General features: G+C 42.3%; 1 protein-coding gene across 1 annotated transcript; it reads right to left on the bottom strand.

Moving 5' to 3' along the window:
• Positions 1 to 374: 374 nt before the first annotated feature.
• On the bottom strand, positions 375 to 25,220 carry lmtk2 (lemur tyrosine kinase 2). Its single transcript, XM_061090771.1, has 14 exons — positions 24,728 to 25,220; positions 18,139 to 18,272; positions 17,071 to 17,224; positions 16,649 to 16,725; positions 15,846 to 15,964; positions 15,451 to 15,538; positions 9,591 to 9,721; positions 6,848 to 6,932; positions 5,385 to 5,506; positions 4,737 to 4,886; positions 1,544 to 4,613; positions 1,307 to 1,439; positions 963 to 1,217; positions 375 to 415 (listed from the first exon to the last, which is right to left on the bottom strand). Exons 1-14 carry the CDS (start codon positions 24,828 to 24,830, stop codon positions 375 to 377), a joined length of 4,662 nt encoding a protein of 1,553 aa, XP_060946754.1. The 5' UTR covers positions 24,831 to 25,220.
• Between the last annotated feature and the right edge of the window lie 1,066 nt (positions 25,221 to 26,286).

Below are 26,286 nucleotides of genomic sequence, written 5' to 3'. Positions count from 1 at the left end.
CTTGGAATGAGCTCGACGAGTCTTGAAAGCAAACATTTAGAAGCTCGGCCCGTTTGTAGTCATTTTCTGTCGTCTCTCTTTTTTTTTTTAATTTTCTTTTTTTTTATATTCCAAAGTGTAATTGCACTGAACTGAAATCACACACACTGATGTAGCTGGAGAGGTGATGTGACTCAGGCTGGGACCGGGCCTCGTCCATCTGTATTCGCTGAAAGTCATTTCACAGCCTTTGTTGTGATGAACGGCTCCATGAAGAACAGTTCCGCCTGAGAGACGCCTCCACGGTTCAGACGTGGCCTCTATCAGATGTTGTCTATTCCCCAAAAAGTGCGATTCGAGTTCATGTCGGGGTAGTGTGACGATCAGGGGTCCCTTCATTTATCACACTCGTCTTTCTCTCCATCTTCACTGCTTCCTGTGGGGAAGTAAAGAATAAGAAGAGAGTTTAAACAACGGAATATCACTCGAGCTTGACTATTTCATATTATTTTAAGATCTAAAGAACATGGTACATGTCAAACCTTAAAAACACATAATTCAGATGTCAACAAGGATGATGGGACAATAATACTTTTAAATAATTAGTAAAATCAAATATCTTAATTTATTTGAACCAGGAAATGCATATATATTAAACTTTAAAAAAAAAAAACTTATTTATTATTTTGTGAACTACACTTGTCTGGTGTTGGTTTTTTATTTGGATAGCTCTGTTTTGCACACAGCCTAGTTCTATCCAAAGGTAAATAAATCCACCGACCATCACCTCTAAGGCTTGATAATTAGAATGTTACATTATATTATCTTGTTATTACAGAGAAAATTCCAAGTAGCCTACAGAGACTTTAGCTTATGCTAAGCTAAATAGCTACCTGCAAAAGCTTGAATTTTACCATACACACACAAGACTAGTACTGATATTCTCATCTCAAACTATCTCTTGAACACAATGCTCAACTCGCCTCCTTGTTCGATGTCGGAGTCGGTAAGATGTGTGAGGGAGAAGCTGGCGATGCTGGCCGGTGAGATGGAGAAACGGGAGTAGTTGGAGGAGCCGCTCCAGCTGGGCTCCAGCACGCGCCCTGCTGCCAGCGGCGGAGAGGAGAAGCGAGATGCCGCGGACGAAGACATCGCCTTAGACACTGGGTCTTTATCCGTCTGGGGCAGGAAGGCTGGGCCAGGGGAGGAGAAGTCGTCGTCCCACTCAAAGCCACCACCTGCAGGGAACCAAGGAACAAGTCACGACATGTAATGGCAGAGACGCATTTCCCGTAGCTGCATCCATTTGTGTGTGTTCGAGTGTTACCCTCTTCATCCGTGGAGCTTTCAGAGTTGGTGAACCGGTTCAGGTAGCTGGCAGTGGACACTGGGCTGCTGAACTCTGGCACCTGACTGTTTAAACCTGAAGAATGGTCAGCCAGCTCCTTAGTGGGGGTCTCCTACATCAGAGGGCATAGCATGTTAATCAGAATGGCTGCACACATCGTCCCAGTAGATGCAAACACAAGACTCCAACCCTGAACCTAAACAGATAATGCTTTACCTGGTCAAACAGGTAGACAGTGACGTCGTCGAAGAAGGACACAGCTCGTCGGGAGTTATCCGCACTGCTCCTTGACGAAAATGGGGACGACGACGACTCGGCGTTCAGAGCGGTGGGTTTCAACAAGCTCTTCAGGGTCTTCGCTCTGCTGTCATCTGAGACAATGAGCGGCACTGGATGCACGGTGTCGTCCTCGCTCTCTGAGCTGGAGCTGTGCAGCCGATACGCACGGACGTCGTCGTCGGAGTCATCGCTGTTCTCGTCCTCCTCATCGGCGTCCACGTCCTCCTCCTGCACATCTGATCCCGAGCCGTCCCGCCTCCCCAGGTAACGCCCCTCCACGTCCGACTCTCTTGTTTTATGACCGTCGCTGGCGTAGGTCCTGGTTAGTTTAGCGTGAACTGCGTTCTCCTGCTTTGATGGAGTAGCAGAAGGAGGTGGAATTGAGGTTTCTGGATCTTGAGACTGGTCTGGTTGATCGGGAGTTGTTGTTGCATCCTTGATGAAGTCGGATTTGTTTTCATCTTCATTATGGCTGATGGCTGCCTCCCCCTCCCGTTCCTCTGTGATGTCTGGATCCACCTTTGAAAACAGGCCCCAGACGTGAATAGTGGGTTTTTCTTCAGCCTCAGCTTGTGTTTCAGCAGCTTCAGAAGATTTCTGCTGAGTAATTAAAGAATCTATATCGCTATCCCCGTGAAGCTCCGGTGCTGGACCTGCAGAGGGTTTGCTGCCCTCGTCAATTGAGTTCCTCAGCCACGGGACTTCAGCAGAAACTCCGGACTCTTCAGCCTTCTTCTCAGGTTCTGAGTCATTGTCTGAGAAGTAGGCAGAGTCTCTGTAGTTACTGCCCATGGGCGGTTCCTGAGCTGGAGGTACCTGATCCGGCTGCTGGGCCTCAGCAGCATCCTCACTATGAGTATCTGGAACAACTTCTACTTCAGAAATGATGATTTCTGGTGGAACCAGATTTGCTGCCGCAGTGCACTCTTCCGTCTCCTCTTCTTCTTCGGCAACATTCGTGCCGTTTTTGACGGGGGAGTCGACTGTGGCATTAGCCTGAAAATTCCATTCAGGAGACTCCAGGTTCTCGGTCTCATACCCACTGTCTGATATTTTGTGTGGAGGCTGGAGTTTGTGTTGAGCTATTTGACCATTCAGCTCTTCCCCCTGTTCCCCAAGCCGGTGGATATCAAGGGAGTCGAGAGAGTCTGGTGTCTCTGCTGAATTATCTATGGTTGGTAGAGTGGCGGACATACTGTCATCCAGTAAACTGTCCTGGCTGATCTGGTCCAACGATGGCCCAGAGACCAACAGAGAAGATCTCACAAGAGGTTCTCCGTTCGAGTCCACAAAGGATTCTTCATGGTCAGACAGAGTGGTTTCCAGTTCTATATCTGCATCCTCGAGTAGTTCACTCAACAGATCGTTGCTTGTAAGGTCTTCACTGTGTCCGATGTCTGGGGACAAGACTTGGACTTCCAGGTTTTCAGGCATTTCACTGCCTACGAATGGAGCACTATCCTTTGAGGTTCCAAGGTCGACTTCAAGGCTGGGAATTTTGGCATCTGTGCACCATGAGTCTATAGTGGCACTTTCAGAGAAAGCAGGGGTGTGGGCATCACTTTGACTAATGACAACCTCAAACCGTTCTGAGGTAGAATCAAAACCAGAGTCTACACCTCTGTCTGAGGCTTGCGGCAGACCAAGGTCTTCGGTGGAAGAGCTATCTCTAACTGGCAGCTGGTTGCTAGTGTTATCGTCTGTGACCACTGTAATGGAAGGCACCAGTGTTTTATTGTCTACCAGAGACTGACTTAACTCCCCAAAGCTAGTATGGGGAGAGTCTACAAGTGTCTGTCTTGAAGATGTGCTACTTGCTGCAGGTTTGGAATAAGGATCTGCTGTGTCTAAGCTGCCTAAAGAATCAAGATTGTCCCAAGAACGCATTTTGAATGTGTCTTCAGGTTGGTGGGCCATGCCAGGTGAAAGAAAATTCTGCTGTGGACTTAAGAAACTGGAGCCATCTTTCATCAGGTTCTGCTCCGTGAGAAACATAAAGTTGTCTGCTAGTTTATCAGTGTTCAGAAGCACCATCATATCTGTCTTTTCCTGCTCCCCTTTCACAGGATCTACCCGCTGAGTGGCTTCTGAACGATCCTCTAAAAAAGAACTCCCATAGGAATTATCTTCATCTGCATCTTGAATGTCCAAAGGTAAACCTGTGTGGAAAGGGTTCCCGTTGCGCTCTGGAAGCTCCATAAAAGTCTGTGTCCAGGAAGGGGAATCCTCTTGCTTGGACCCTCCCTCTGTAAAAATGTTGGTGTGATATGGGCTGTCATTTTCGAGAGATGACCATATGTGACTGTCTGGTAAATACGAATCCTTGGAGTCAATGCTTTGGTGGAAAAAGTCTGCATCAGTGCTGGACTCATCCAGACGGACATCTTGGAGTACAACAAAATCTTGCCGGCCTGAACTGTAGTCCATGTGTTGTCCTCTGTTCCCATCTACCCCAACATTGCTCTCCCCTTGTTCTTCTAGTTGGATGTAATATTCATTTCCATTGCATGGCTTTTGTGCATCAAACACCGGTACAATCCCAGGTATTCCTGATGGAGTATTACCACTTTCTGTACCCACAGCTCTGCCTTCCTGCTCAGGGAAATGGGCCTGGATATCTTCACTGGAAGCAGGAAAGAACATGCTGTGGTAGTTCAATGTTGTGTCCATGCCTGGGCGACCATGGCTGCCTTCATAGTGGTCGTGCTTAGCTGCCTCCCAAACATACTCAAAGCTGAGACCTTTGCTAGTTTCCGTGACGGTCAGAACCTCATCGATCTCTTGTCGCAGTGCATCATCAGCAAACTGTTCCAAGATAGGGTATGAGGAATGGCTAACAGTGGGCTGCCGTGTGGAGGGGTTGGGCTTGAGAGCATCCCAGCGTTGATCAAAATCTTCTTCTATGTCCTTCTGGCCTTGCATTCGCAGGTAGATGAGCAGACGGTGCACTTCCTCTGCTGTAGCCCGCTTGTCTGGGGACAGCCAGCAGAACTGCAGGACCTCGAACCTGCAATTACACATGAATCAGACGTCTCCTTTTTCAAATGGCCAAATTCTTGTTTGTTTCTCTTTTTTGACTGCACTATTTTTACACAATTTATCCGAATACACATTTTACACACAGACTCACCATCTGTCAGAATAGGGCAGCTCCAACTGTGGCTTGAAGAGTTTGACTTGATTCTCCTTGATCACATGGTTGAGAACCTCGCGGTCAGACAGATGAGGATACGGCTGAGTTGCGCTCTCAAAGAGCTCCCACAACGTCACCCCCAAGGCCCTGCAGACGGGTGAGGACAAATTAGCTGCTGGACACTATTGCAGGTCAAGTGGTGTGTTGTTACGAATATCCAAAGCCAAATCAACAGTTGGTGTTAAACAAACTACATGATTTGCTAAGTAGGTATAATCAGGGCCTAATTCAAACACTTCACTATGAGTTTCTCTTAAATAGAAGATTATTTTAAAACAAGATATTTTCAATCATGGGGAAATCTGGACTTCGTAACCAGAACGGATTTACGCAATTCTGGATTTATGGATTGAAGACATTTGGGCAATTGGTCATGAAGTCAGTGAGGGGCTGAGACGACTATACGATGTGGAGAGATGCAGAAGTTTGTAGTTTTAAATGTCCCTCTAACTTGTTTTGGACATTAGTTGGATTATTTGGGTTGTGTTATGAGCAGAAAGGGCTTTTGAATTATGAACTATGTTATTTTTGTTATAATGTTATAAGTCACCAGTTGTCAGTGTAGAGATGTGATCATGAACCTACCACACATTGCTGGGCTTGGTCTGCTCTATAGTGATCACGCCCCCGTGGCGTTCACCCACCAGCTCAGGAGCCAACCAGCGAAGCGGAGCAAACACATCATCCTCAGTGATGATGTAATCCTCCTGTAACAACATTATCAACATTTTAATAATCAGTTGATTCTGGAAGTACCTGAACAACAAAGGATGAGTGCATTGCAAGATGGAGAAAATTGACAATGTATTCAGAACAGTCAGTAAGTATTTGTATGATAATTCCTATTCAGATTTCATAATGTATGTGTTTGTTAGATGCAGGTTTATGGATGAACTGTGCTCGGCACATTTCTTTTTTGAGTCAGAAAAATAAAAATTATTCAATAAAAGAGTGTTAAAAAGATGTACATCAAAATGTACAAACTGTATATTAGTTCTCATTGAGGCAGTGTGCTCTCACATTGCCTCTCCCTTTCTCTACAGAAATAGATTCCCTGGGTGACCTTCTGAGTATTACATTCAAACAGCCAAACTGTCAGATCAGCAGTATTTGAGGAATGAATGCATCAGAGAGCGTTGCCTTAGGACATATGTAACCGGCAGCAAGTTACAAGAGAAGAACAATGTGTGTTTTTTAGTGAAATAAGAAGTTGATCAAAAGCAAAACATCTGCGACAATGAACAACATTCATTTTCACCTCATCAGGAGCTGGTGTTGGGATTTAAGCTCAACAAATAACCAGACTTCAGAGGGGCTTCTTAAATTCACGTTGAACATATTAGGATTTCCATTTCATTGCAATTGCCGATTTTTCGGTTTAAAACTAATTTGATAAATTTGACACTCCAAAGAATTTACCAATGTTCATTATAAATAACTGGATCAGTCTTAAAATGTCTTCATCAAAAAAAATGTTAAATCAAACAAGCATCACTCAGATAGAGTTTTAACTGACTGATCTCACTCACTCACAAATCCCTGTATGTATATTTGTCTCTTAATACTTTACAAAGACTCCAGATGGTGCTGTTAACCTCACAGGGCCTTAATGCAGCTTTGGTTTGCTAGCACCTAGCAGGCACAAGGAGAGCAATACAAAATTCAACGGTCTTTGCATTTGGTGCATTTATTCGATGCACACAAGGTTGAGGCCCTGTTTCAGAAACCTACTTGTTTGAGCTGCCACTTCTTTATGCAAATGTTTTTACCATGTTTAATGACAACCGGCGACGTCAAACTTGCAGGATCACCGCTGTTAATCTGTATTTTATTGGCAAATTCTGATGAAACTAAATCAGGGATAAGTTTCAGCACTGAAAAGTCATTTAAATTCTGATTATTATTTCGCAGTTAAACTAACAGAAATACACCCATTGTATGTTTGTGTGAACTGGACCTGGTCAGAATATACAGATTCATAAGATAGTAGTGAAAGGAATTAATCTCTATGCAGAAATGTCAGAAACAGAAAAAGAGTTCCAGCTTACTTTGTATCTGTAAGGTCCAATTCCATAGTCTCCTACTTTGACAGTAAGATCTGCCGTCAGGTAGCAGTTCCTCAGAGCCAAATCACTAGAGTATGGACGAAAAACAAAACAAAGAGAAGTTTGTTAGATTCTTTATGGGCTCAATATTTACCTAATCACTCAAGTCATTCAGAAAACTGCTAGATTGGAATATAAATAACCAGAAGGTGTCGGTTCTTGCCATTATTTTGCCTGAGCATCATTATTTGGCTGGTGTTCAGTGTGTATAAAATGTAAAGGAATCTACCATATACTCTTAATCTCAGAGGCTACAGCTAGAGTGAAAGAATCAAGGACAGAGAAAACTGTCAAGGATCTTCAATAACTTTGGCAACTACAGGAAATATAATATGTATACTGGACCTTATTCACCTCTGTTTTCCACACTACTCATACAAGGGCTATTCTTGACTTATGCATACAGCAGCAGGGTGGTTTTTCTAGAGCGAAACACAAGCTATCTAAACCTTTTGTGTGTCGCCCAGGAGAGGGTGTAAGAGGCTATGGGGCTGTCGCTGCACATTAAGCAGACATATGGTAGTTCATTCACTCTGAATGAGGTGGCTTTGGTTTCCCATTAGCCCCGAGGTATTCCCTGTGCACAACTTCCAAGTCCGTTTTGCCCTCCGAACAACAAACACTGCTGACACCAATGTTCTTGTGTGCATATGGCCAAGCTACTGTCAGACCCGCTGCAACCGCTGTAAGATAGATGGAGATTTATTTTAAACCCTCCTGTCCCCCGGCTGTTGGCTGAGGGCCCAACATACAGTTACACGGCAGGAGGGAAACGGGTCCAACATCTTAACCCTACAAGGCTTATGCGTAGGGCGGTAGTGGACGCTCCCATACCATAAGACAGCCGTGCAGTTTGGTGTAACTTTATTTAAACCGTTAACTGACATCATCCGTGTTCAAGAGGAAAAGCAAACCTTTTATTTTTGGATTCTGAGGTTTACATTTTCAATAAAAAACAACAAAGTCAACAAAGGACAAACATACAACCTCCTAAAAATGTCTTGTTTGATGTTGATCGACAGAAAAATGATCCAAAACAGTTATTAACTGTTATTAGCAACTAACATTACTCAATTTATTGTTTGTGACTATTCTTTAGAGATATAATTAATACAAATATGTTTAAAGGGCTAAGAGGATTTAAGACTAGGGTTTATCTTTAAAATTTAGTTGAATCTGCACCTTAGACAAAAAATCTAATGATTATTCTCCTCCAGTCAGTAAATGAAAATTGTACAAATAAAGACATTAGTAGAAAACTGTTTGAAAATTACTTCTTACAGACGGACGCAATTGTACTTCCTTAATGGGAATTAATGGGAACTCTCAATTTTAGTCAAACATGTTAGATGTCATTAAGGCTATGTTAATATCAGTAAAACAATCTATTACATTGAATGATCATTAACTAAAAAATAAGCTTTTGAGTTTATGGTGGCAGAATTTTAAATCCAATACTTACAAACACAAAATGTATCATCTAAACTCTTATAGAGACTAAATATTCAAACTTTGATTACAAAATAATGAATCTCAACAAAGGTTATTCGTGTTCCTGCTTCCGTCTACGGTTTGTGAATGAGATCATTCAGTCAGGACACACGGCACATTGTGTGCGTTTGCTCTTCTGCGGCACCACCGCTGAAGTTTCAGCTTTGGATATCAGCCCACACAGCACCAGGGTCTGTGGTGTTTGAACCATCAACAGCCCTTCAGTCACTTCTGTCAGCATGTGGTGTTGAACTCAGTTTCTGTAACATTGTATTAATATTTATTTGTTAAAAGAGCCAGAGAAATATTTTGTATTATTTTTATATTTGTGCATACACTCAAAATTATATATCAATCTTTTGATTAAATGAGTTTCAGTTAAACGTGTTCAAATGGAGGGAATCCTGTAGAACCACCTCTGGGTTGTAACAAGGATTAAAACACAACGCCCAATTCGAGGCTATCCTTTTACATGCAAAGCGCAGAATCATCATATCCTTCTGGCAGCGGACAGCTGACACTGTGGCAATGCATGGGAGCTGTGTAATTGGAACCCTCTGAGCTTATTCTGAGCATGCAAAATAGAGCTGGTGAGCTGCGCATCGTGTGTTGCCCTCAAGCCACACATTTCAAACACCCCCTCTGCCCTGCTGGCTGCTAGTGGCCAGACATCCTGTACTCGCTGGGGTAAAAATGAAACGGAACCTCTGTGCTGTACACACCTTTTTTGGAGAACACCGGTACTCCTGCCACGGGTTGGACAGTAAGCACTTAAGTAAAAGCAACAGTTGACATAAGTCTTAACTATCGCATCTTACGTGGTTTATGACTCTTGTCAGTTGCGAGACACTACACATGTATCAGATAGCAAGAAAAAGGTGCAACAGTATTTTTTGCTCTGAACATTTGGGGCAACAATATAAAAGTGAATTATTTGTGGTGAGACATGATTTAAATAAGCTGAATTTAGCTTGATATACCTTTTAAATTATTCTAATTTATTGAAAGGGACATGTTAAGGCCATGTTAATGAGACAACTATTTGAGAGGACGACATCATCTTGTTAGTGTTTTAGTGTTTACGGCTAATCATTGCCCCAAACAGCAACTTGGTTTTGAAATAAACAAACAATGCTGAGCTTAGTGGGAATAAAACCTGAGCGTTTACTGTAGTGTTGCCATTCTGAAGTGCTACCTGTGCAGGAAGTTGTGTTTGTGGAGGTGAGTGACGCCAGCAGCAATTTCACAGGCCATCCTCTGCAGCTGCAGTAACTCGGCATTTCGGAACATCCAGTCCTGCTGAGACAGATAGCCCCGCAAATCCCCCTGCAAACACACACACACATTCATTAGCTCATCAGTATCAAAGGTAAACAGTCAACCGTCATTGAATTACAGCCACAGAGGGAATCGAACAAGGTGTCTTATTAGAATGCAATGTGCAGAGACAGCCACACAGGGGCAGTAGGCTCCCCTGTTCCTGTCTCCTCAGCACTTCTCACTGCTGATGGGAGAGGACCAAATAAGGGTAAAGCTGTTTAATGGACCTCTATGCTGTGTCACAGGAGTTTATAAATAAAAGAGTCCAGCTCACGTCAGTGATATTTACTGTGCTTGTATCTGGTTGGGTTTCTCAAGAGTGGATGGGACAACAGATCAAGTGAAGCAGGATGAGGCACTTGGAGCATTAGTTACAACCAAACACATTGAACGAACACAGGCTTATACACGCGTACGTTTAGAAAGTGATATTAAAAGATTGCATTTTGTCTCATCAATCTGACCGATCACTGTGATGTGAGAAGTTGATACAACATAGAGATTCTAAACCAACAAGAGGTTGAGATCGCAGTTGTGAACTGAGCCCTGAGTGACAGTAAATCTAAATTTCAACGAGAGTCTCAGCTGTGTGCAGGTTCCCGACCCAGGGCTGCGTGGGAACTTCTGTAGACACCTGTGGTAATCAGTCATCAGCATGTAACAGGCAGTTGAGAGCCGTCTACTACAGTATACTGTACTTTGAGCCTTTTAATATTCCAGTGTCTGCAAAAGAAATCAGTGCGTTACCGTAGCTAAACTGCTCATCATGGCCAGCTGGAGGAGCTGGTGCCAATCCCAGCTCGCACTGGGTGAGAGATGAGGTACAGGGCTGACATAAAGAGACAAACATCCACACCCACATTCACAACCAGGGGCAATTTAGAGACTCCAATCAACCTGCTTGTGTTTTGACTGTGGGAAGATATTTAAGCAGGCACAGGAATAACATGCAAACTCCACACAGAAAGGCCCCCGGCTGGCTGGCTGGTTCAAAACCAGAAACTACTTGAGAGTGTGCATTTTATTTATCAACTTATTTAGATTTTCCTCAGTGTGTAAGCAATGTGTCGTTAAAGTTACGTGTGTTTTTGAGATTATGCTCACCCCGGAGTCAAAGCGTAAGAGACGGCTGATTAACCAGCAGCACTGAGGTTCCCCTGAGGAATAAGCTTCTAAGAACATACTGTACACACACTGGAGTCACAGAGTATAGGAGGCCCTTTTGTGCAAAATGTCAAGTCACATGCAGTTTACTTCTCCATGAGCTGTCTCACTGCAAAGCAGCTTAGATCAGTCGTCTTATGCGAGCAATATTTAAGTGCTTCTACCACATTTAACCCTATATACACCCATATATGTACACTAGCATACAACAAGACTAGGTCAAGACTGAGTTGAGGAGCTGATATACTCTGATTCACATTAATGGCATCATGCATTGTATTTGCATTGTGCCGGGTTTTAGTCCATTTCAGCAGCTCAATCGGACATTGCACAGACTTTGTACTCAGAGCTCGCAGATTAAAGTCTGCTTAATGTCTGGATTTGGTGATTTGTGTTCACACAGGTCCTGCAGGTGATGTCTGGATAAGTTTAGGGTAAGAGTCCACGTGTGAAAGCAGCTTCTGTCCGTCACAAGGCGCATTGCATCCATCTGGGTAACAAGTTACTGCTCAGCCTATCTGACACTTGTGATGTAGAGAGAGAGAATATCTTCTATGTTAAGTATTCGAGGTTTGTCTAAAAAGATGTTAGGTTGTTGCTAGGCGATTAGCGTTAGGGCTTGCTAAAGATGACCGAAGCAAGGTCCGTTAATAGAAACTCTCCGTGCCAATTAATTTTGAAAGAGCAACAGCCAATGGGTAAACCCTAAAAACACAGCAGGGCGACCACTGGTGTAACTTCAGTCGGTCGCACGACACTCTGTTGACCAAGAGTGAAACTTGATCGCAAAATAAACTCTATCACTCACTCGGCTACAGACATTCGGGAGCGTAGTGCTGGACCATGGCCGCTTCAGCCAAACAGGCAAACCAAAAAAAAAAATAAGGGGGGGCCTCTGAGAAGGGGGTTTCACAGAAGAGCTAAATTGAATGTATGGTAAGTGATACCCTCTGCCTGTCTTTATTTGTGAAGGCTCCACAGCAGGTGATTAGGTCTGGCTTCCAGTGGGAGGATACAGTGCTGTTAATGAAACAACATTAATGCTGAAAGGCCAAAACAATTAGGCCTTGTGTCTGACACATGAATAAACCAGACTGTGCCAAGTTCCCAGATCCCATTATCTGGCTCAGCCACCACATGATTGAGGTATGTCAAAGATATAATGATTTTCAAGCTATTTTAAGTGCCCCCCCCCCCCCCCCCCAAAGCTGTAGTGGATATTAAAGGCAGGCTATGCTATGATTATTTTTTTTATTCACTTATGAGCAAGTGGCCCATTAAAAGAACTGGGAAATCCAAGAAAGCTTCAATAAGAAAATCAACACATTGACACAAAAACCCAGTCTAATCACCCAGGCAGAATGTAACCAAACAGCCATCTTTGTCAAATGAACTCTGATTTAGTTCCAGGTGAATTACAGACTCTAGAGAAAATTCTGAAAATGTCAATTAGCCTAAAGATGTCAATAAGGACGGCAACCGCATAAGGGCAGCTTTACCCCCAAGGTGTATTACAATGTCCAGTGGGCTTTAGGGCGGTCTGTGTGTTAAGTCTTACATCATGAATGCCATAACAATAGCATAAAGAGCACTTCCATCAGCTTGCGAGGATTGATGCTTTAACAGCAATAACAAATAAAGATGATCAACGACTTGCAAAAGCCAAACGAGTGTCCGACACCCTGAATCAGAGAGGGGTCCTGGCCAGGCACCAGACAGGGGATCCATGCATTAGAAGCTGTCACTCACACTAAAGTATGTGACATTCTGTGGCCTCTGCACCAGTTGCTTGATGTATTTTAATGTCTAAAATGCTTTGAGTCAGGGTTACCCAGCACGGGTGATACAGGACAGAAAAAACACCATCAATCACCGGGCTGTCTTTAGGAACGCCCATGTCTACTCGTTTTTTGGGATTCACCTTGTCCACAGCACAGCTGCAGTGTCACATTACATGTTTCAACATATAGGGGATGATTGACAAGGCCTGAAGTAGTTAAGAGGCCACAGACAAGTCGTCTTTAACTGTAAATGCAACCAGATATCCGACTCACTACATGTTTTTACATGAATTTAAGTTTTATGTGCAGGCAGTGCAAATGAAACTTGGACATGTTGACACGTATTGGGTAAGGATGAAGTCCTCCAAACTCTTTATTGGTCTCTAGATAACGAGTTTAGACCTCACTCAGTTGCACTACCCTCACACATTATCACCTTCAACAAACGGGACCTGCTGTTCGTCATGGCCTCTTTCCTAATGGCTGGCAGATGCCTGTGATAAGTCATTCACCTTGACTCCTTTCCATCTCCTGTCAGAGATGTTACTAGAGCTGGCAGGGAAAGACCACAATGCCAGGACACCGGCCAGGCCTGGGCAGCTGACAATACTCCAACCAAACAAACATATAGTAAGCAATGTCTGGCAAGATGAGTTGGACTAGATCCTGCTGGACCAGGTTTCCAGGTCGGAAACATGAGAGGGCGAGGTGGGGTTAGTCTGAATATTTTGTGTCACCTAAACAACACGCAGCTCCATTTTCCTGTAAGCAAATTGAAAGTGGCAAACATTCAAACTATCTATGCCTCTGTGCTTCTAACTTATCTACCATTTAAAGCCAAAAGAAGAGTGTTATGCTCTCTTGTCATCTGTTAAGTCTAACTTCATGGATCATTAATGGTTATAATGAAAAGGGGCACACAGTATCTTGAATTCAAGCAGTTAGGGTGTGGACCAGTGCCCATCTTGTGCACCAAGACACCCACCCCCAGACTAATATTAATCTTTTATAGTTGCCAGAGTATAACAGGTGTCATCTGATTCAACTCATGTATTGAAGAAAATAGACTGTGGTTATATCTGAGGTTGTAATACGAGTTAGTGATTCACATGGGAAGAATTACCTTCTTTTCCAGATCAACTCCACCCTTGGGTGTGATTTGCTACTGTTCAGAATAGCCGTAGCTCTACTGTGTTTTCAGACAGCTCTCCTGGCCAGATCTGCACACATTAGGTGTTTCTTGATGTAGAGTACTTTTCTATTCAATTGAATGATAATCTCAAACCTCCAACAACCAGTTAAATTGCTGAATATATAGTCACAACCTCCCTTTCTTTTGATGAGTTATACTGTTAAATACTGGCCAAAGGGTGCTTGTGTGAAATTTCGTCATAACTAGTGACTGAATTTTTGAGTTATGGAAAAAAAAAGGTGTTTTGTTTATGCAGTGACATTGACCCTTAACCACCAGAATCGTATCAATTCGTCCTTCATTGATGGTTTTTCCAAAAACTGAAATAAATTCCCTCAAGGCGTTGCTGAGGCATTCCGCTCATGACAATGGGAAATGCTGACAACATGAAAACATTAACTGTTGTCAACACATACACATAAACACACATAAAATGAACAAACATATCCACGAAGAAAAAATGTACAGCTCTCAAGCATATGCAAAAGTAATGGTAGTGTTTATTATACTGGCTCTCTCAAACTATGCAGTTTTTGCTGGGACTACCGTAAGTTTACTGAACGGTGACTCCATTCTTGGGGCTGTACTTCAAACTCACCTTCAAATGTAACATGATCACTGTTTGTGTTGATTACACACTGGCCTGATTTGACCTGTGCTGTGTTTTCCATCCTGGCTACTAAATTAAGGTAATGACTTAGAGCCCGTGACACAAAAAGCTTCACAACTTTAAGTACTGCATTTTTTAATCATAAAAATGTGTCTTACTAAAATAAATCAAACAAATACAGTGCTGTATAATTTTAGGGAACACAGATTGCTTTGTTGCATGTCAGTGGGCACTCACAGGAGCAGGGCCCTTTACTTTAGACTGAAATCAACAGTGTCTGACATACACAACGTTCTGGCTATTAAAATGCACAAACACAGCAACTGGTAGAAGTGACACCAGAGGAGCGTAAATGGAGCCTGTTGCTTAACTGGGCGAGGTGGGAATGTGAGAAGTCCCAGGCTTAGACAAGCTATGCGACTTCAGCAGGAGGGGGGGAGTTGATAAGGAGGGGGGGGGGGGGGGGGGGGGGCTCGCTGCAGTCAGAGCCCGGCCCACCCAGGACAGATAAAGACAAACAGTGAATAAATCCGCTGCCATAGTGGAGTCTGAAACAGTTCAGTGTGTTAAGAGCTGAGTTGGGATTGAGACAGAGAGCTTTCAGCATAGGTAGTCAACAGGGCCGGTCAGCTATGCAGGCTGGCTGGAAGGTATTTAAAGAGGTCAAGCCCAATGAATTTGTGAGCTTGACATAATGACAAGAGCCAATTGTCAGATTTGTCAATTAATGAAACCTTCCAAATGAGGAAGTGCTAACGTAGACAAAAATAAATAAACCATCTCTCAAAAGTGCAGAAAGAATGTGTGTTCAATAGGGGAAAAACATACATTTGTGATATTTTACATGGAACATCAGTAGAAAATTCTTGATGCTATTCAAATATTTTCACACAATCTAAAGCTTTTGTACATAGCTGTTAATTAACAGCTGGGTGAATTTGCATTTGTTCACACGAATAACATCTAGGCCGCACATTTGGTCACTCACCATTTCACAGTACTCAAAGACGAGCAGGAAGGGAATGGCCTCAACACACTGGCCTAGGCACTGGAGGATGTTTGGATGCTGCAGCACTCTGTAAAGATGAAATAAGATGAAGCCTAATCTTTACAATAAAACGTTTTAATAAAATCTTTAAGACTTTCGAGGAGTCTGGTGCAGTGTGTGAGAAGAAAGGTAGAGGGAGCTGCTAACATTACAGTGATGTAATGAAAGCTATTTTTGACTCAGAGCATGTCACACCACAGAAATATCTATGATCTCACTGATATCTCAAAAGTAAATACGGTTAATACTATCACAATCAATTCAATACCATATATTTAACTAGAAACAGTTCTCAGACAAGCAGGTTAACAGTTTTCAAAAATAAAAAAATATACCTGTATGGATCTCCTTGCTGCAGGAAGTCATTCTGCTCCTTGGCATTTGCATTAGCTTTTAACTCCTTCACCACAACTCTGGTTCCACCTGGATCTGTGTAGATTTCACTCAGTAGGACCTGTAAATACATAAAGACACATTAGACTAAACTAGACACATGCAAAATGCCCATGCAACATTTCTTCCTCCAGGTCCATGTTTTTTATTGCAAGAGTCAGTGGATGCCAGCAACTGCAGAGAGAAATACTGACAAGGCTACAGCTCTGAAAAATCAGGGGAACATCTGTATTCTACTGGTATGGACCTGCCACTAACATCAGTCATAAAACAAACATTTTAGCAGTTGCAAGATGGCTCAGTAATCATACGATTTGCCAAACTTATTGTAGATTTACTAGTTACTCTTGGCAAATCTTCAACTCAACTGTTTGCCGGTCATTATCACAAATTTGGAATGTATTCCAGACTCGTAGTTGTTCTAAGCCTGTCACAGTCACATGACTTTGTCCCAGTGTCAGTTCATAACAGCGTCACATGACACACAAAGCTATCACTACGATTAAACGTCCTTGTCTGAGGAAGAGGAGTAGTAGTAGTAGTAGTAGTAGTAGTAGTAGTAGTAGTAGTAGTAGTAGATTTGCATAAACCTCAACTTAAAATAGATTCAGAGAATAAAACCAGCCTGTTGTGACCTCAGCTCTCTCTACTTTAAAAGCCACGTAGAATAAACCAATTCAAACAAACATTGCATTGACTTAACATTTCAATCACATAATTTCTTAAAAAGGAAACTAAATGTTACCTGGCCAAACCAGCCATTGCCGATCTCCTGGATGTAGCTGAGATTGTGACGTGCAACCTGGAAGCTTGTGGATCCCTCTGTGAAACCAACACAAAGTAATGGTAAATTAAACTGGCTATATGACAAGTCACATCTGGAGACAAGTTAAATGTGTCTGATTGATTTAAATCAACAAACTGAAAACTGCGAAGAGCTATTTGTCAGAAAATTGGGCAGTGCATATTTGTTAACAGATGTGTTTCAACTAAAAGGCACAGAATAAAAGTCTAAATAATCATTCTTTTCAAAAATATTATCAATGTGACATTTTTTTTACATGTTTTCACAATGTATGTGATTTGTTAATGTTAAGTGTTTGTAGCGATGAATGCATATTCCACATGGTACATCTCTTTTTGTCAGTGAGTGTGCGTGTGTTTGACCTGTGAGGCGAGCGGGGGGTTGGAGGTGTGGAGGTCCGGGTAGGGCCACAGGGGACACAGCGAGGGTGTACACCTCGGATGGAGACTGCATAGAAGGCGTGTCCTCTGCCGGTGGAGTGAAGTCGATCTCATCTTCAAAGTGGTCCTCAAATTCCTGAACAAAAATCAGGGGGAGAATATTATTGCGATCAAAACAGACTTGTTATTAGGGACGGGAATCGTCAGGGACCTCCCGATACGAAACTATCACGACACTTAGGTGGCGATACGATATGTATTGCGATTTCTGTGGGTATTGCGATTCTGTAAGTATTGCGATTCGATATTACGATTTCCTGGGATTTCTTTTGGTTATTTTTTTTTTTTTAAATACTGGACCATGGAAAAATGTTGAATCATTCATTTAAATACAACACAGCCAAATTCACTTAGAGCTTTACTAGTTTTATTTAAAATATTAACATTAACTTAATGACTGCTGGGCAGCCAATAGAGAAAATAAATAAAAATGTGCCCTATTATTGTATAGCCCCTGTCAACTGCACACAAACTGACAGATTAAGAAATGTAAGCCACTTAGACTACTTTTAAACAATGAATAAAAGGTAAATTAAATAGAATGAATAAAAGTTTACTTAAAATATAAACTTTGAAATAAACAAAAAGTAGGCTATTGTTGTTTGCATGTAGCCGATGCAAAGCTAGTACTTGGGTATGTTTAGATTCTTGTGCAAAAACAAGAGCTGGTCAACATGCTCTTGGGTGATGTTGCTCCACTCATATATCCCCCTGGTATAAACCAATAAATATGTTGGTTTTTTATAAATCGATTTGGGAGGCAGCATATCAATTTAAAATAGTCATTCACAAGAATCGCGATTTGTAACTGAATCGATTTTTCCCCCCATCCCTACTTGTTATGATACACAAGTACAAAAATTAAGTGTATATCTTCCCCAAGAGCACATCAAGTCACAGACCATCCATCACTATCCATCCCCACTCTGTATTAACATGGGATCCAGTGGAGCTGTGTCTGTCTGGCTATTTGCCTCACAAGACTCTCACCTTGAAGTTGATCTCCCTTTCCTTGCAGCAGGTCACACAGTTTACCAGCAGCACCACCAGGACCAGAAGCGCCGTCAGTGACACCACCAGGGCCAGGTACAGCGAGGTGGAAGCAGTGTCCCCTGTGCTTACTGCTGAAGTGAGAAAAACAGACAGAAACTGTGTTCAAACCTTCACATTTATAGCTGCATTTGAAAATTAATTCACAAGAGAGTTAAAGAAAGGTGCCTGACAGGGTTGTTAAGTTTCAAGCATAAACATAAGGGTATTTGACAGTAACACAGCCCAGTCAGGGTGTGCTGGCTCTATTCTCTAAATCCACCCACAACAGGGGTACACTTAAGCTTGACAACAAAAATACCCTGCACAAAGCTGTAGCACTGAGCAAGACACACACTAATCCATTAAAAGCCATTTAAATTTGGTTTCTTTAACATTGCTAGATAGGGCAGGTGTCTTTTGAACCTCTGTAGTATGCAGTCTGAGTTTTTTTTTTTACAGTTTCTGCAAACATGACATGACAATAAATGTGAGGCCAAAAACCCAGACCTCCGTCCCTCATCAGCCATTCAGAGAAACGGTTGTGGGGGTTTCCTCCGGCTGATAAGCAGCTGATGGTGCAGCAGCGGTGACAGCAGGTGGGGGGGCTTGCACTGAAGAGGATGCTGCTGGCCCAGCAGTTCAAGCGTCAGGGCTGACAGCAGCCTCCCAACACCACCCACTGCGCTGCTCAGCTGGAATACTCGCTCGCTGCACTTATGCCAGGACGCATTTACCCAGAGAAAAGCTTTCCCATTCTACTGAGAGTGTTTTCCCGTTCAGTGCATCACCTTTGTTCCAGAGGCTGCTTCACATTCAAAATGCATCACCATGTTTTCCAGCATGTTCAAGTATGAAACATAGATAATGTGCTACAAGAGGAAAGAAGCAGAGCATGCAAAAAGCAGATACATTAGGCAGCAAAATCATATTTACACCAGATGTGATTTGACGTGAGATAAGTCAGCGTTTCAATTGTATTATTTATAACAAGAAGGTCTACTACACCAGCAGAATTTATAAGTGTTGGTGATAGCCTTGTCTGCAAATGGATCTTCTCTCTCACGCTCATCTTGAGCTCATCTTCTGTATTTAAAAAAAGAATGCCCGTCTCGTTTCTCATAGTTCCGACAAAAGCTCAACCTTGTGTTGTCCGTTATTGTGAGCTTGTCACCGAGCTCGCTCACCACACACGCCCACCTTGTTCCCTCATCTCCCAAATGTCGTCTGCTCATTTCCTATTGTCCATTTGACAAGTGTCACTACTACTTCAACTCCTGTCGTCACAGGGCGTGAACAGTCAGCAACAAATCAAGTCGATCCCTCATGCTTACATTCAGGATATCACCTCTGTTTGTATTAGGGTTGAGGATTTTGCATTTGAATTTCACATGAATGCCCTTGTGTGAGGCGTCTCGGCCGATATAGGACACTCCCTGAATCCAAATGCATGTCCAATTCCTTTACATTGTATCACTTTGTTATAAATGTAAACACAATCTCAGCCTGTTACATCATATTCCAACATGGCATGATGTGTGGATGAGCGTGCTGAAAGACCAGGGAAGATTTGTGTGAGGCACCCCTCCCCATCCCCCTCCTGTGTTTGTTCTGTCTCCCACTGGTCAAAGCTCCTCAGGTACATCCTGTCTGTGATTGGGAGAATCAACACCTGCTGAGTCTCCGTCTGCTCAACTACAAATTCCCGACGGATGAAAGCATCTGAATACAACCGGCTCCTTGGTGCGTCATGTTTTCACGTCAGCACATGGAGATTTGAGATATTACCGCAGCACAGTCGGAGTCCTTCGGGAATAAATGAACAACCACATTTGCTGTCAGTATATCTACTCTAAGCCTCTTAATGTAAAAAAATTAAATAAAAAAAGAGCATCTTTTCCTCTCGGTTTGGGATTTTTCAATTTTTTCAATAACATGAGCTTTTCCAGAGCAATTCAATCTCAAACTGTGCTCACATTGTTCTGTGGATGCTGTCAAAAGAGCTCTATCCAAATGAGGCCACGTCAGCTTGAACACAGTTATGTTAAAAAAATCTCACCTTGACTCGTATAACCTAATAATTTGATCTGATCAGTAGTATCAGATCTTTTTTACTTAATCCATAGCAAAAGATGGTCGCAAATTGTAATTTTGCTAATTTGCCAATAAAGACAGGTAAAAGAAGAAATTATTTAACTGCTTACCTACTGTTTTGGTGTTAAATTGTGGACAGACCTGAAAAGCTAATAATGATGCAAGTTGCAAGGGCGACATTGTGGCAACTTCGGTCCAACCCTGGCCAAAGTGCCAAAAGTCGAGTGGGAACTGAATTAATTAACCTGGCACCAAATTCTGCTGTCCCCAAAGATTTTCATTGATAAAATATCCCCTCAAAATAAACCTGCAGGAGGTTGTAGAGGATGATAAGTACTCTACTAACCAAGAGGATCTTACCACCAGTATGATCACTGTTGGTCAGATGTGCAGTGAGCACAACACCAGCAGATGAGATGAGCAGCGATCACTAAGTTCCCTGGGGCGCATTAGATATGATCCAATGTGTCAGCCATGATTATGATTAATTGTCTGCCACAGTAAACCATGACTGACAGAAATAGAAAGCTCAATCCGCTCTTTTGTGCTATACATGGGATTTTTTTTACAAATGTCTCAGTCATATATATAACATAAATACAGAATCACTACCCCACAACTGATGTCCACTTGAAAAGGTGAATTTTGTTCCACACTTCCCCCTAGATTAGGTTTAAGACTGCAGATCATGCTCTGCAACAGATACCACAGGAAAGAGACACACCGTGATGCAAGCTGTTAATTATTGAAATGACTGAAACACGGCTATTTTTACTCATTACACAAACCACTCTTCTGTCTCTTCTGTCCACACTCAGAAGAAAGATCCGGAGGGGCCTTGCTTAGTCTCATAGAAGCTACTGAAGGTTGCAAAATATAGCAAGAGGAGGACAACTAAAACACTGGCAGGAAATATTAGATTAGATACAAAAAAGACATTGTGAAAAAGAACTACTGATGAATAACAGAGAAACTAACCAGGCCTTTAGGAATGTTGATACATGGCTAATGTAAAACTAAAACCTCCACAATGGCTTTGTGCCTTTGAGCGAAGAGAAGAGATTCAACATTTTTTTTTATACGTGACAGTAACTGGCAGAGGCTTAGCTTAACATAAGGAAAACGAAGTTCGACGTTGGTCTAAATCTCTATTTGAAGGATATTCCCCACTTTACAGCTCTGAACAGTTGTGGCAGGTACATTAAACTTACATTAACAATTACTGAACTATAGCCAGATGGGTACCATCAGGGCCTCACACCGTGACTGGTAAAGCCCTGAATGGGGCGGCCCCACAGATCTCGTTCAGACCTGGTAGTAACATTCGTCCTGAGCGATCCAATCACAAGGGGTACAGGTCTGAACCCGCCCAAATGCTTCTTGAGATCTGCTCACTCAGACCACATTCAGAGGTGGTCTGGGACGCATGTGGTTACATTCTCTTCGCTGCATGAACACAATGTCCTGGGCAACATATGAAAGACCACCTCCTCGTCTGACATACTCAGCCCCTCCTGACTCCTCTCTCTCTACCACTCTTTCTCTTTTGCTCACAGACACAAACACATAGATAACAGACACATCCGTACACTCAGAGTGGCTAAAAACAGCATAATTGATCATTCATAAACACAAATGACGTATGTGTATATTTGCATATCGAGCAGAGAAGTGAGGTAGATGCAAGTAGGACTCAGCTTAATGCCAGGCGTTGAGATACATCCTTAGCGCTGACCACTTGTTGGAAGTGGAAGAAATGGCTGGCAGAAATGTTTTCTTTTCCCCAAAGCTAAAAACGTTCACTCAAATCTCACATAAACACTGATACCATGTTCCTTAATCCTGGCATAGAACCATTCTTATATTATACAGCTCTATTTCATCATGTGGACTCGTACAGTTACAACCACTAACATCATAAAAGCAAGAGATAAACCAGGATTTAAATGCCCTGTTCCACGCAGCTCCAAAATGTCATGTGATGCTTCCTGGTTGCACGTCTAAGTTTACATCATACACAAACACAATCCATCTTTCACCCAAGCGGTCGTTCACAGAGTATTACGATTGGCTTCGATAAAAAGCTTAACTCTGCCCTAATCCGGTGAAAAACATTTGGCTGTAATTGCCGGCTGCTTTTTGACACAAACACCTTCTGCCTGTTTGAGCAGAGTAACAGGGTTCCAGGCAGTGCAGGACTCCAGCCGCAGTTGGACAGATACAAACAGGCGCTGGGTCACGGCAGCTCTACATGGGATCACTTCTCCTCGGTTGGGTCTTTTATGAGTCATTGGTTCATATTATGACTTGGCAGGTCCCTCAAAATGACTCAACTGGTTTTTGGGACCAATACGACGGGGAGCTGCCAGGTCTTATTTTGGTTCCACTGCATATTTCATTAGGCATTTAGCAGAGGAGGAGCTGACCCACTTCCTGCAGGTTTTTTCCACAAGTGTACACAACAGTGGATGTCTGCGCCATCAGTTAGGATGGAGGATGGCATTGTCTGGCTGATGTGTTTGGGTCTGGATAAGATTGATCTGTCTGCTGAGACAGGAAGCACCGAGACTCATAGATTAACTGAAGCAGTCAATACTTGAAGCTGCCCTCGTGCAGATCCATATCTTAAAGACGGCCCTTCCATTTTTAATTAAACGTTTGCATATATTTTCACTTTAAAAACAATAAAAGACAACACTTCTAAGAACAGTCAATATCTGCATACACTGTCTTTTGCAAAGTACTGTCACAATGCAAAAACTCCTGTTTGCTGTAAAAGATGTTGAATGAAAAGAGAAACTCGTTAAGTGTGACGGGCTCTTTGGAAGCAACATACAGCATAGACTGGTTTGTAATAGCAGCATCCCTTACTGCTTGAGGTGGTACACTCTGATCACTGAGCAGTGTAATAGAAAATTGAGGTCAATGTCCACCCTGACTGACAGGACAGACATGCCACTATCACCTGACTGTCACTACAATGTTATTAAAGCTTATCTCTGTACCTTTTTATCCCCAGAGAACATGTCACTTCAAAATTGGCTGTCAAAGCGACAAGTTTAGTTATTATCCCATACAAGTGATTTCTTGCACAATATGTAACCTCAATTAAACTTTTTTTTAATTGAATAATACTTGGTACACACTGGTTAATGAGGCCTGGGGAAGCAGGGCAAAGGACAGGTTGCAATGTCACAAAAGAATAAAAATCATTCCCATATTGCGACATCGCCATCCTGTATGTAGAGTTATGATAGAGCAAACAGTCCCATTGTTAATCATTGACTGGGTCTGATAAGATAGGAATATTACACATTGTTACAAAATGTTACACATTACCGACCCTAACTACAATATATTCATGTTTTTGTCTATTCATTTCTCTCAAGGAAGCAGGTGACAGTGGGGGAGCTTTTTGTTCAGAGAGGCTGCAAAAATAAAGAAATCACAGAAATCTCCTTTGCCTCCAAACACATTTATGGCACCCACTACATTATGGATGCAAGAATGATAATTTCAGAGTGGATTCTTGGACTTTGATGCATCAATTCATTTATTGATCACAACTCATGTGTGAGATCTTGAGTCCAATCTTTCTGGGAAACTCTGAATGGAAACAAATGTGTAACAACCAAATTCTTGAAATATTTCACTTGATTAATGAGGCAAATAAGTAGAACACTGACATGTAATTTTCTGTTTATCCACTGTCAATAACAAAAAAGATCTAGTGTTTGACCAAATAGCAAAAGATTTTCCTCCATGTAGTAATGACCCATCCTTGAATGATCAAACGATCACACCCATGACAAACTTGTGATGCGATAAAGTTTGAGTCTATAATCACCATCACAAAGGAATTCAAGGTTCAATACAAAACATAAGAAACACCGTTTCCATGCTGGTGTGGCAACATCTTCTCTATTGTCCTGTAAACGTGGTTATACGTCAATGAATGCACTCACGCTACTGAAAGGTTAACATCTCAGCACCTTTTGTTCCAACAGGTTGTGTTATATTAACTCAGGTGTCTCACTGCCGCCTGGACACTCACTTATTTCAGTTAAATATCAATCAACATCGAACTAGAATTGGTTAATAAGTGTTTTCTGAGCACTGTTGCAGGAATGTTTACCAGACAGAGTCGTGACAATGATATGATGTAACTTGAACTTAAACTTAAACATGACCTGCCTATATGGATTAAACACATAACTGTTGTTCTAGCAGCTATGTGACTTAATAAATACTCTGTATGTGCAACAGTCCACACACAGAAAACAATATCCACACAGGCACGATGTTGTGTTGTTAGCTTTTAGCTGCCGATTAGCAACAGCTACCCGAGCCAGCGGATGCTAGCTGGCGGAACACATCTGTTAGCATCTGGACATGGCATCCGTTGTTGTGACTGAGCAAACCGGGGTGCAGCATGTGTGTGTGTCCGCTGTCTCACCTGATTTGTGATGATGACGAAGAGGAGCACCTTCAGACAGCCAGACCGCCGACAGCAGAATCCCACTGGCGAGCAACAACACGAATCCACGGCGGCTCCCCATCCTCCTAGCTTAGCTAGCGAGACGTTAGCTGGTCGGAAACGTCGTCCTAAACAGATAATGTCCGGTTTGCCACTGAATAAACCAACTCAGTCATTGGTTACAACGAGTTTAACGTCATTGTCCGCGACATAAACGAGCATATTTTCGGTCTGTTTGGCGACTTGCTGTTAGCCAGCTAGCTAGCTCCAGCTAGCAGGGGAATGCTAACATTTTCAGCTGACGACAGCAAACAGCGCTAGCAGATGTCGTGTCCCAGTTTCCATGGAGACGAAGCGAGCGCTCACCTTAATATCATCTTTCATGTGTTTGTCTTAATGTGGATTAAACGACCTCAGCTACAGGAAATGAATCAGCCTGACTGTCAGCAGACGAACCTCCTCCACAGCGCCATGTTCCTCACCACTCACGTCACTGACAGGGGGCGGGAAGTCTTCAAATGACCGACACTGGCTACAGCCAATGGCAAGGCAGACAATCGTGGGCTTAAACTCTCGCAACCAATCAGCGTAGAGATCCTGTAAATCCAGCGCTTTGTGGCAAAGCTGAGGGAAAGCTTTTTACTCCCAGTCACTTGTCCAACATGTGAGGCAGCAGTGGTCAGGAGGGATCACCTGGTTAGATTCCATCTGTATTTCTGCCTTTATGGACACTGGTGAACCTTCACACTGCGTTTTACAGGCGGAAGCATCGTGACTTCTCTTTCATGTTGACACTACATCTTGGATGTTAGACTTATATCCAATCACAGCAAAACGATAACAATATAAAACCTTTCATTGGAATAGCTGAAAATATGACATTATGGCGCTTGTAGTCCCTTTCAAGGCACCTGCTGTTTTATAAGGTGATATAGAGAAATGAGATAAGATAAGATAAGATAATCCTTTATTAGTCCCACAATGGGGAAATTTACAATATTACATAAAAGTCAAAATAAGCATCTGTTAGTAATAAGTAGCATGCATTACTTCAGTGTAATGATAATAATACATCAGTTTCAGGGATATTTATACAAATTTATAAAAATATTAATGGAATAAAAACTATAAAACAGGAAAAGTATGTGCAGTAAGAGAATATGTACAGTGAATGGATTGCACATGAACCATTGTATTGCACAGACAGAACGAATATAGCACAGTGAATATTGCAGAGTTAATAGAGTTAAAGTGCAGTCCATAACATACAACATTCAATAACTGCAATCCTATGTTTGTTAGCACGTTGCAATGGTAGTCATACTTATATAATGTAATGTAATATCATATCATATCATATCATATAATATATAGTTTACATATACAGTTGCATATTCATGTGTCTGCACAGTTTCTTTAAATTGACTTGATACAATTAATTCTAAAAGTTAGAACAGTAGTGATAGCTACCACAGTCATTTGATCTATTAATGAGCATGCTATTATTATTTCTTACCGATATGAATGTAACAATTAAG

This window comes from Limanda limanda, chromosome 17 (genome assembly GCF_963576545.1).
Source record: "Limanda limanda chromosome 17, fLimLim1.1, whole genome shotgun sequence".
Classification (NCBI taxonomy): Eukaryota; Metazoa; Chordata; class Actinopteri; order Pleuronectiformes; family Pleuronectidae; genus Limanda; species Limanda limanda.
The sequence above is the reverse complement of the archived record's forward strand: the minus strand, read 5'-3'. Positions and strand labels throughout refer to the sequence as shown.